This window comes from Nomascus leucogenys, unplaced genomic scaffold (genome assembly GCF_006542625.1).
Source record: "Nomascus leucogenys isolate Asia unplaced genomic scaffold, Asia_NLE_v1 Super-Scaffold_361, whole genome shotgun sequence".
Lineage (NCBI taxonomy): Eukaryota > Metazoa > Chordata > Mammalia > Primates > Hylobatidae > Nomascus > Nomascus leucogenys.
Window position 1 is genome coordinate 1091248 of NW_022095772.1, and position 12202 is coordinate 1103449.

Sequence of the window (12202 nt, forward strand, 5' to 3'; positions counted from 1 at the left end):
CCAGTTATACATTTTTATACTTTTCACCACGTCCCAGATGTCTCCTACACTTATTTCTCTGTTATCTATTCTGTTTTTCTCTCAATAGCTGGATATGGATATTTTCTTCTGGTTTGTCTTCTAGGCCATTGATTTTCTCTTTAGCTGTCAGACGTACTATTAAATCTATTTACTGAGTCCTTAAAATTGCTTATTGTATACTTAGTCCTAAAGTGTCCATTTTTAATTTTTTCAGTTCTCTGCTAAAATTGTCTAACTTGCCATTCCGTTTTTTGAAATATCACTCCAGGCAATTTTAGTTTTTGCCTGATATCTCAAATACCTGACTATATTGTGGGTCAATTGCAACGGTCATGTTTACAATTAATGTTTACTTAAGTTCTGTCTTTTCCTATGTCTGGTTATTTTTTATTCAGGATAGTATGTGCGGAAAATGTACAGATACTTTAAAACTCCCTCTGATGTTAACTTCTTCCTGAGAAATTTCATTTTGTTTCCCTCAACCAGATGTGCTAATGGAAGATCTCCTTAATCATGTGGTAATGAGTTTATTATTAGCAGCTGGGCTTCAGTCCTTGTTGAGATTGAGCTATTTCTAGTTCTCTCTTCCTCTTAGAGAATAAGCCTTAGAGATACCAACAGAAAGTTTAGGTAGTTAAAAATCCAAAAATGGAATCCAACGTGTCTAACATGTAAGTCTTTAACCCATCTTGAATTAACTTATTAGGTGGTTTTCAATTTACTACTCAGTTGGGTATTTCTTGCTCTCATTTTAATGATCAATCATAATTTATGGTGACTGGCCCCGTGGATGTACAACTTCGGCAACATCTGTAAATTCAATACCAAATGTTTATCAATATTTCTTGATGACCTGCTTTGGCTTCATCATTTCATATATTTTCTCAATTATGTGATTAATATTCACATATACTTTTTCACACTGTTGAAGCATTGTGAATATTACATCATCATGTCAATTATTTGTAAAAATACATAAAACCAGAAATTATTATGATTAGAATTATTCTTTAAAAGAGAAACAGGCTCGGGCATATTTGCTGATGCCTGTAACCCTCCCCGCTTTGGGAGGCCTAGGTAGGTGGATTGCTTGAGCCCAGGAGTTGAAGACCAGCCTGGGAAACATGGTGCAACCTGGTCTCTATAAAACATCCATAAATGTTGAAGCATTGTGGATTCCATTTTTGGATTTTTTATAGAGACCAGGTTTCACCATGTTTCCCAGGCTTGGTCTTGAACTCCTGGGCTCAAACAATCCACCTACCTGGGCCTCCCAAAGCGGGGAGGATGACAGGCATGAGCAAATGTGCCCGAGCCTGTTTCTCTTTAAAAGAATAATTCTAATCATAATAATTTCTGGTTTTATGTATTTTTACAAATAATTGACATGATGATGTAATATTCACAATGCTTCAACAGTGTGAAAAAGTATATGTGAATATTAATCACATAATTGATAAAATATATGAAATGATGAAGCCAAAGCAGGTCATTAAGAAATATTGATAAACATTAGGTATTGAGTTAACAGATGTTGCCGAAGTTGTACATCCACGGGGCCAGTCACCATAAATTATGATTGATCATTAAAATGAGAGCAAGAAATACCCAATCGAGTAGTCAATTGAAAAGTGCCTAATCTGGTGACTTTGTGATGTCTTCATAATTGTAAAGTTTCATTGCTCTTTCAATAGGGGTCTTAACAGAGTCATAAGTCCATCCCTTCCTCGCAAACAGCCTTTCGATGATTCCAGGCATTTCATAGCCCTTTTTTAGAATGAAATCTTTGAAGGCGATTGGTGCATAAAGATCGTCCATGATGTCAGCTTCGTCGGACTTTTTAACAGCGAGCTTGGGGTCAGTCAAAGGTTCATCACTTCTTCGCTTCTTCCACAATTTAGGATTGAGGTACCATGCTCCATACGTCATCTTCACAGGCTGAGTGATATAAACATTCGAGGGCCTGTGGAATTTCCTGCCCCGGTGTTTATCTTGGGATAAGAATTTGTCCTTGTCTTTTTCACCCAGCTGCATGGTGTACTTCAGCTCTGAGGAACACTCCTTTATGTTCTTCAACTTTTGGTCGTCATGGGTTGCTCTGTACATGGTGGGAAATAGACACAGATTCCAAATGGTTTCTTCATCAACTCCGAAGTCTGCAGCCCATTTGAAAAACTCACGCAGTTTTTCGGATTTGTATCTAGGTTGAAGATAGTCAGAAACGCACCCATTTGTGCTTGGTGTATCCTCCCCAAGCAGTTCTTTCTTGGGAGGCTTGGAGAACTGATGGGACTCTGGAGCTTTGGGAGGCTCCGGGCGGAGACTGGACCCTGGAGGAGTCTTGGGACGCTCCGGACCATGACTGGACACCAGACGAGTCTTGGGAGGCTTGGGGCGCAGATGGGTCACTCCAGTCTCGGAAGGCTCCAGGCACAGATGGGTCACTCCAGTCTCAGAAGGCTCTGAGTAGAGACTGGATGCCCGACGAGCCTTGGGAGGCTGCGGGTGAAGACTGGACACCGGAGTGTTGGGAGGCGCTGGGCGGAGACTGAACCCTGGACGAGTCTTGGGAGGCTCCAGGCGCAGATGGGTCACTCCAGTCTCGGAAGGTTCCGGGTGGAGACTGGACACTGGACGCGTCTTGGGAGGCTCTGGGCTGAGATGGGACACGCCAGTCTCAGACGGCTCCGGGCGGAGACTTGACCCCGGATGAGTCTTGGGAGGCTCCGGGCTGACATGGGACACGCCAGTCTCAGATGGCTCCGGGCGGAGACTGGACCCTGGATGAGTCTTGGGAGGCTCCAGGCTGAGATGGGACACGCCAGTCTCAGATGGCTCCGGGCGGAGACTTGACCCTGGACGCGTCTTGGGAGGCTGCGGGCGAAGACTGGACACCGGAGTCTTGGGAGGCGCTGGGCGGAGACTGAACCCCGGACGAGTCTTGGGAGGCTCCGGGCTGAGATGGGACACACCAGTCTCAGATGGCTCCGAGTAGAGACTGGATGCCCGACGAGTCTTGGGAGGCTCTGGGCTGAGATGGGACACGCCAGTCTCAGATTGCTCCAGGGGGAGACTGGACCCTGGACGAGTCTTGGGAGGCTCCGGGCGGAGACTTGAACCCCGGACGAGTCTTGGGAGCCTCCGGGCGGAGACGTGACCCCGGACGAGTCTTGGGAGGCTCCGGGCGGAGACTGGCCCCGGACGAGTTTTGGGAGGCTGCGGCTGAAGACTGGACACCAGAGTATTGGGAAGCGCTGGGCGAGACTGAACCCCGGACGAGTCTTGGGAGGCTTCGGGCTGAGATGGGACACGCCAGTCTCAGACGGCTCCGAGTAGAGACTGGATGCCCGACGAGTCTTGGGAGGCTCCGGGCTGACATGGGACACGCCAGTCTCAGACGGCTCCGAGTAGAGAATGGATGCCCGACGAGTCTTGGGAGGCTTCGGGCTGACATGGGACACGCCAGTCTCAGACGGCTCCGAGTAGACACTGGATGCCCGACGAGTCTTGGGAGCCTCCGGGCAGAGACTTGAGCCTGGACGAGTCTTGGGAGGCTCCGGGCGGAGACTTGAGCCTGGACGAGTCTTGGGAGGCTCCGGGCAGAGACTTGACCCTGGACGAGTCTTGAGAGGCTCCGGGCGGAGACTGGACACTGGACGTGTCTCGGGAGGCTCCGGGCGGAGACTGGACACTGGACGAGTCTTGAGAGGCTCCGCGTGGAGACTGGACACTGGACGAGTCTTGAGAGGCTCCAGGCGGAGACTGGACCCCGGACGAGTCTTGGGAGGCTCCGGGCGGAGACTTGACCCTGGACGAGTCCTGAGAGGCTCCGGGCGGAGACTGGACACTGGACGAGTCTTGAGAGGCTCCGGGCGGAGACTGGACCCCGGACGAGTCTTGGGAGGCTCCGGGCGGAGACTTGACCCTGGACGAGCTCTGAGAGGCTCCGGGCGGAGACTGGACACTGGACGAGTCTTGGGAGGCTCCGGTCGGAGACTTGACCCCGGACGAGTCTTGGGAGGCTGCGGGTGGAGACTGGACACCGGAGTTGTAGGAAGCTCCGGGCTCAGATGGGACCCTCCAGTCTCGGGAGGCTGCCGGCAGAATTCCCCACAGGGATATTGACCAGGCTCAGTGGGTACCTCCGTTGTCTTCTCCCGGGCCTCGCAACGAGCCCAAGCGTCCTCCAGCTTCCTCTCCGGATCCAGCTGTTCGAGCACCTGCAGTAGGAGATCTGGAGGCAGATCTTCTCCCAGATTGGGGTACATGGCCAAGGGATGCTTGGCCATGATCTCGGCTTCCACTTGCTCTACGAATGCCTTCCGTGCTAGCTGCGCTGGAGAGAGCTTGGAAAATAGGGCTGCTTTCTTGAGGAGCTTTTTCTGCCTGCTTTTGGGGTCAGCTTTGGACCCTCTGAGACGTTTTTTTGGCATTAAAAACTCGTCACGGCGACAAACGAGAGTGTCTTCAGGAGACGGACAGCCGTAGCGGAAGTCGTCTAGGCCCTCCTTCACAAATACCCAGTTCTGGGTGTCCATGGATGGAAACTTCAGGCGCCCGTGCTTGCGCATCTGAAAGTCTTTGGAAGACGGTTGGTTACAGTACCGGGACTTGGAGTCCATGCCCAGGGACCTCAGCCGGTCCTGCGGCCTCTGGTCCCCCATGGTGGCTCTCGCTGGGGTGCCAAGTCTCCAGCTTCTGCGGTTCCTGAACCCTGCCGCTCTAGTCGCTAGCAGACTGCCAGCCAGGCACAGCCCAGGTTCCTTCCTGGAGGCGGAGCAGCGCTGACATCACAAGCGCAGCCCAGGTTCTAACAGGTGCCTAGTGGAATCTCATTGTGGGTTTCATGTGCATTTCCTAATGACTACTGCTATTGAACATCTGTATATTTGCTGATTTGCCATCCTTATCTCCCCTTGATTGAAGTTTCTGTGGATCTTTTTCCCATTTTTAAATTGTGTTGCTGGATATCATATTTAGTGATGAGAATCTTTGCTGTGTTCTAGATGTAAATAACTTATCAGATATATGATTTGCAAATTTTTCACTTGGCTTTTCCCTTTCATTGTCTTAACAGTGTCAAAGAGAAGTTTTTTAATTTGATGAAGTCCAATTGATCAATTTGTTCTTTTATGGATTGTGCTTCTCTTGATGTATCTGTGAAAACTTGGCCTATCCAAAGGTCAAGGTTTTAATTTTTGTAAACAGCACAAGATATAGATCAAAGTTTTATTTAAAAATGTACCTATTGCTTACATATATCTGATAATTTTAGACCTATTTTTGTAAAGACTAACTTTTCTCCACTGAATGACATTTGGAAATTGGCAGACTATCAGTTGTGTATAGTTTTTGAAGGTCAATTTCTGGACACTCTTTTCTCTTCCATTGATTTTTTCTCTCACACAAATTTCACCCTCTGTTGGTTACTTTAGCTTTATAGTAAATCTGGAAATTAGGCTGTATTAGTCCCTTAACAATGTTCTTTTACAAAGTTAGTTCTTCCTAGGTCCTTTGAATTTCCATAGAAATTTTAAAGTCAGTGTGTCAATGTCAAAAAAAGTCCTGTTGGGAATTTGATTAGGATTCTGTTGAATCTATAGATCAATTTGAGGATAATTAGCATGTTAACAATAGGAAATCTGACCACTGAGAAATGTACAGCTTTCTATTTCTGTGATTTTTCATTTTCTCAGGAATATTGTGTGTTTTTTAGTGTATGTGCCTTTCACATCGTTTTCTCTCCAGATTTTTCCTAAATATTGTTTTTCATACTATTATATGTAGAATTTTTTTAGTTGCAATTCCCAATTTTTTGTTTTTATGTTCAGAAGCATTTTTGTGTATTTCATTGAATTTTCTATATACATGATAGTGTCATCTGTGAATAAAGACAGTTTCCCTTCTTCCTTTCCAATCTGAATATTGTTATACCCCCACCAGTCCAGTCGCAATCCTTCATTTTCCTTTTAAATAATATCAGTTAAATTTTTATCTCTCTTATGGTGCTTAAAACAACACTATGAAAAGCATTTTTATAAAAAATTTTAATTATAGAAAAATTCAGCCTGCATTATTCCTTAAGCATATCATTTTCTCATCACATAATAATTTTTTCTGTACATTCTTACTCATTTTTTAAAAGAAGTTTTCTCACTTCCCTTGTTAGGTGCAGCTGAACAATGTTTTCTGCCATTACAAGCAGGTATACCCTAGTTCCTCCTTGTAAATGAGGTATGATCAATGCCTCTCTTGCTTTTGGCTCCTCCTCTATAAAATAGACACAGTGTATATTCCTCTTAGGTGTCTCATTAAATCAAAGAACTAGATTATGTGTAAATCAAGATAATCTATATAACATGACTTTGTATAGTGTCTGGAACAGAATAAGCATCCTGTAAAATATTGTTAATTTATATAGTATTACTACAGTTTGAAAATAAAAATATTCTACATTTGATGTGTATATAAAGGAAAAGCAACATCATACATTTACATATCACAAATATTTTCATTTATTGATTATAAGAATCTATGTTAAAGTCTCAAGATAGTTAGATTTCATAATGTGAGGTTGGTAAGACCAAATTTGATATGGATTTATTTTTGACTTTTTTTTTCCTTTATTATTTTTATTATACTTTAAGTTCTAGGGTACATGTGCACAATGTGCAGGTTTCTTATATATGTATCCATGTGCCATGTTGGTGTGCTGCACCCATTAACTCGTCATTTACATTAGGTATATCTCCTAATGCTATCCCTCCCCCTTCCCCCCACTCCACGACAGGCCCCTGTGTGTGATGTTCCCCCTCCTGTGTCCAAGTGTTCACATTGTTCAGCTCCCACCTATGAGTGAGAACATGTGATGTTTGGTCTTCTGTCCTTGTGATAGTTTGCTGAGAATGATGGTTTCCAGCTTCATCCATGTCCCTACAAAGGACATGAACTCATCCTTTTTTATGCCTGCATAGTATTCCATGGTGTATATGTGCCACATTTTCTTGATCCAGTCTATCACTGATGGACATTTGGGTTGGTTCCAAGTCTTTGCTATTGTGAATAGTGCCACAGTAAACATACATGTGCATGTGTTTTTATAGCGGCATGATTTATAGTCCTTTGGGTATATACCCAGTAATGGGATGGCTGGGTCAAATGGTATTTCTAGTTCCAGATCCCTGAGGAATCACCACACTGTCTTCCACAATGGTTGAACTAGTTTACAGTCCCACCAACAGTGTAAAAGTGTTCCTGTTTCTCCACATCCTCTCCAGCACCTGTTTCCTGACTTTTTAATGATGGCCATTCTAACTGGTATGAGATGGTATCTCATTGTCCTTTTGATTTGCATTTCTCTGATGGCCAGTCATGATGAGCATTTTTTCATGTGTCTTTTGGCTGCATAAATGTCTTCTTTTGAGAAGTGTCTGTTCCTACCCTTTGCCACATTTGATGGGGTTGTTTGTTTTTTCTTGTAAAGTTGTTTGAATTCTTTGTAGATTCTGGATATTAGTCCTTTGTCAGATGAGTAGATTACAAATATTTTTTCCCATTCTGTAGGTTGCCTGTTCACTCTGATGGTAGTTTCTTTTGCTGTGCAGAAGGTCTTTAGTTTAATAGAAAAGTTCTATGGAGACTGTATGTTACATGCAAGAGCCAATGCTTCAACAATTCTCTATAACAATACTCCAACTAACAAGCTCATGTGAGAACTCACTTATCTCACAGCTGAATGTCACCACACCCAGCTAATTTTTAATTAAAAAAATTTTTTTTTGCGACAGGGTCTCGCTCTGTCACCAAGGTTGGAATGCAGTGGCAACATCTTGGCTCACTGCAACCTCTGCCTCCTGTGTTCAAGCAGTTCCCCGAGTTAAGTGGCATTAGAAGCATGCACCACCACACCTGGCTAATTTTTGTATTTTTAGTAGATACGGGGTCTCCCTATGTTGCCCAGGCTGGTCTCGAACTTCTGACCTCAAGCGATCCACCCTCTTCGGCCTCCCAAAGTGATGGGTTTACAGGCATGACCTACCATGCGTAGCCCAAGTTTTTTGTAGAGGTGGAATCTCCCTATGTTGCCCAGACTGGTGTTGACTTCTAGGCTCCAATGATCCTCCTGCCTCAGCCTCCCAAATTTCTGGAATTACAGCCATTCTTTATGCCTTTACCTTTTTTTTTTTTTTTTTTTTAGACAGAGTCTCCCTCTGTCACCCAGGCTGGAGTGCAGTGGCACACAATCTTGGCTCCTTGCAACCTCCACCTCCCAGGTTCAAGAGATTCTCCTGCCTCAGCCTCCCGAGTAGCTGGGACTACAGGCACCCGCCACCGTGCCCAGCTAATTTGTTTGTATTTTTAGTAGAGACGGGGTTTCAGCGTGTTGGTCAGACTGGTCTCGAACTCCTGGCCTCATGATCTGCCTCAGCCTCCCAAAGTGCTGGGATTACAGGCATGAGCCACTGTGCCTGGCCAGAAGATTTCTTTCTGTTTAGCAATCCTTTATTATAGATTGCCTGACATGTTCATCCCATTCAGGTTTCATGCCAGTTCAGTAATAAAATAATTACCTTTTTGTTTGTTTGTTTGAGATGGAGTTTTTGCTCTTGTTGTCCAGGCTGGAGTGCAATGGCACAATCTTGGCTCAACGCAACTTCCGCCTCCTGGGTTCAAGTGATTCTCCTGCCTCAGCCTCCTGAGTAGCTGGGATTACAGGCACACGCCACCACAGCCAGGTAAGTTTGTATTTTTAGTAGAGACGGGGTTTCAGCTGTTGGTCAGGCTGGTCTCCAACCCTTGGCCTCGTGATCCAACCGCCTCAGCTTCCCAAAGTGCTGGGATGACAGGCGTGAGCCACTGGGCCCAGCAATAATTGCCTTTGCTTTCTAGCTGTGTAGAGAGGTTTTCTGGATTAGGGGAAGGTTTATGTGTTGATGCTATGTGCCCCAAAAAGGTACACACACTGGCCTCTCCTTGAGCTGTTTGGGGTATTAGAGACAAGACAAGGAGATGGAATTTTTTTTTTTTGAGATGGAGTTTTGCTCTTGTTGCCCAGGCTGGAGTGCAGTGGCACGACCTCAGCTCACTACAACCTCCCCCTTCTGGGTTCAAGTGATTCTCCTGCCCCAGCCTCCCAAGTAGCTGGGATGACAGGCGCCTGCCACCGCGCCTGGCTAATTTTGTATTTTTAGTAGAGACGGGGTTTCACCATGTTGTCCAGGCTGGTGTCGAACTCCTGACCTCAGTTGATGCACCCACCTCGGCCTCCCAAAGTGCTGGGATGACAGGCGTGAGCCACCGCACCCGGCTAATGCTGTCTTCTTCATGGTCATACAACTTCCCCAGAGAGAGAATTTACAACACTCATCATTTCTCAGAGGTTTTTGCTTTTAGTCAGAAAAGGGAAGCTCCAAGAAGGTTCTTTCTAGATCTGTTGATTCTCAAATGTCTCAGTTCAGAATAATTTATATGCCAATGTGGCTATTTTTTTTTTCTGAGATGGAGTGTCACTCTGTCACCCAGGGCCGGAGTGCAGTGGCATGGTTTCGGTTCACTGCAACCTCTGCCTCCAGGGTTCAAGTGATTCCCCTGTCTCAGCCTCCTGAGTAGCTGGGAGTACAGGCACCCACCATCATGCCCAGCTAATTTTTTTCTTTCTTTCTTTCTTTTTTTTTTTGTATTTTAGTAGAGACGGGGTTTCGCCATGTTGGCCAGGATGGTCTCGATCCCTTGACCTTGTGATCCACCTACCTCGGCCTCCCAAAGTGCTGGGATTACAGGCATGAGCCACTGCACCCAGCCTGTTTTGTCAACCTTATGATCTCTGTTTTTGTTTGTTTGTTTGTTTTGAGACAGAGTCTCACTCTGTCACCCAAGTTCGAGTACAGTGGCGTGATCTCAGCTCACTGCAACCTCCGCCTCCCAGGTTCAAGCGACTCTCCTGCCTCCCTCTCCCAAGTAGCTGGGATTACAGGCAGATGCCACCACGTCCAGCTAATTTTTATAATTTTTCTTAGCAGACATGGGGTTTCACCATGTCGGCCAGGCTGGTCTTGAATTCCTGACCTCAGGTGACCTGCCCTCGGCCTCCCAAAGTGCTGGGATTAGATTACAGTTAGCCACCACGCTCAGCCCCAACTTGGCATATTTTGGATTGACCCATTCTGGTCCCTTTTAAGAACTGCAGACAGCGGCCGGGCACGGTGGCTCACGCCTATAATCCCAGCACTTTGGGAGGCCAAGGCGGGCAGATCATGAGATCGGGAGATCAAGACCATCCTGGTCAACACGATGAAACCCCGTCTCTACTAAAAATACAAAAAATTAGCCGAGCAACGTGGCGGGCGCCTGTAGTCCCAGCTACTCGGGAGGCTGAGGCAGGAGAATGGCATGAACCCGAATGCAGAGCTTGCAGTGAGCCGAGATCGTGCCACTGCACTCCAGCCTGGGCGAAAGAGCGAGACTCTGTCTCAAAAAAAAAAAAGAACTGCAGACAGCATTTCAGTACATGCTTGGGGGTTAGCTTAAACACTGACCATCACCAAGCAAAATCTTAAAATGTGAGCAATGTGGAGCTAAACGGATTGCAAAAGGAGACCTTTGTGTATTGTAGGAACTGTAACAAAAAGGCAGAACCCTGCTTCTTCAGTGTAGCTGAGAACATCCACATCACGCAACTCAGATTTTTGGCCACACTGTTCATGCCTGTGAATGGCTACAAACTTGCCCCAAGTATCGGCCAGGTGCGGTGGCTCATGCCTGTAAATTCCATCACTTTGGGAGGCCGAGGTGGGCGGATCACATCATGAGGTCGGCAGTTCAAGACCAGCCTGACCAACGTGGTGAAACCCCTTTTCTTCTAAAAGTACAAAATTACCCCAGCATGGTGGCTCATGCCTGTAATCCCAGACCTTTTGGAGGCTGAGGCAGAAGCATTGCTTGATCCCAGGATTTCAGGACCAGCCTGGGCAATATAATTACACCCGATCTGTTTTTTGTTTTGTTTTGTTTTGTTTTTTTTGAGACAGAGTCTCGCTCTGTTGCCCAGGCTGGAGTGCAATGGCCCCATCTTGGGTCAATGCAACCTCCACCTCCCAGGTTCAAGCTATTCTCCTGTCAGCCTCCCAAGTAGCTGGGATGACAGGCGCCTGCCACCATGCCCGGCTAATTTTTTTGTATTTTTAGTAGAGACGGAGTTTCACCGTGTTAGCCAGGATAGTCTCAATCTCCTGACCTCATGATCTGCCCGCCTCGGCCTCCCAAAGTGCTGGGATTACAGGCGTCAGTCACCGTGCCTGGCCCACTTACCATCTTAACGGTGTTGTTTTTTTTTTTACAGGGTAGCTCCCCAAAGAAGGATCCTGTAAGTATCTTTTTCTTTCTCAATGACATCCTATGATTGGGCCATGAGTCACCTCCAAGTTCAGCCCTCATTTCATGGAACTGTTTAGCTGTGGGGCCCTTTGTGGTCACAGGGCAGCTTTCGGAGGATCCATGGTTTTCCTGAATGTCCCTGGCTCAGCAACTCAACATCCACACAGTGGACAGAGCGACATCCTTCCTCTAAAGCTGCTCACTGAGAGATTTTCAGATCAAAAATTCTAGTGGGTTGACCAGTGACCCTTAAAATTTATGTCCACATTAACCTCAGAATGGGACATTATTTCCAAATAAGGTCTTTGCAGATGTAATGAAGTAAAGAATCTGAAGATGAGCTGGGCGCGGTGGCTCACGCCTGTAATCCAAGCACTTTGGGAGGCTGAAGCAGGCAGATCACGAGGTCAGGAGATCGAGACAGGTGAAACCCTGTCTCTACTAAAAATACAAAAAATTAGCCGGGCGTGGTGGCAGGTGTCTGTACTCCCAGCTACTTGGGAGGCTGAGGCAGGAGAATGGCATGAACCCGGGAGGCGGAGCTTGCAGTGGGCCAAGATAACACCACTGCACTCCAGCCTGGGTGACAGAGAGAGACTCCGTCTCAAAATAAATGAAAAATAAAGTAAAATAAATAACATAACATAACATTACATTACATAACATTACATACATAACATTACATAACAACATAACCGTATAACATATAACCATATAACATAACCATATAACATATATAAATAAAATAAAAGATAAAATAAAATAGAAAATAAGGTCTTTGCAGATGTAATGAAGTAAAGAATCCGAG

At 45.8% G+C, this 12202-nt stretch overlaps 1 protein-coding gene across 1 annotated transcript; it reads right to left on the reverse strand.

The window, feature by feature from the left end:
* Nucleotides 1–1565: 1565 nt before the first annotated feature.
* LOC100599001 (putative protein FAM47D) lies at nucleotides 1566–4685 on the reverse strand. The gene is made up of 3 exons (XM_030808345.1): nucleotides 3962–4685; nucleotides 3333–3418; nucleotides 1566–3036 (listed from the first exon to the last, which is right to left on the reverse strand). The coding sequence occupies exons 1-3, from the start codon at nucleotides 4683–4685 to the stop codon at nucleotides 1657–1659; spliced, it is 2190 nt and encodes a 729-aa protein (XP_030664205.1). The 3' UTR covers nucleotides 1566–1656.
* Nucleotides 4686–12202: the final 7517 nt, after the last annotated feature.

Excerpts from the sequence above, each read along its gene's own strand:
- LOC100599001 (XM_030808345.1), bottom strand. The coding sequence starts at position 4,685 with ATGGGGGACCAGAGGCCGCAGGACCGGCTGAGGTCCCTGGGCATGGAC. Across the intron at positions 3,419-3,961 it reads CAGTCTCCGCCCGGAGCCTC|CTGAGACTGGCGTGTCCCAT; the intron begins TCAGAGCTCGTC and ends ACTCGGAGCCGT. Across the intron at positions 3,037-3,332 it reads CGGAGCCGTCTGAGACTGGC|ACTCGTCGGGCATCCAGTCT; the intron begins GTGTCCCATCTC and ends GAGCCTCCCAAG.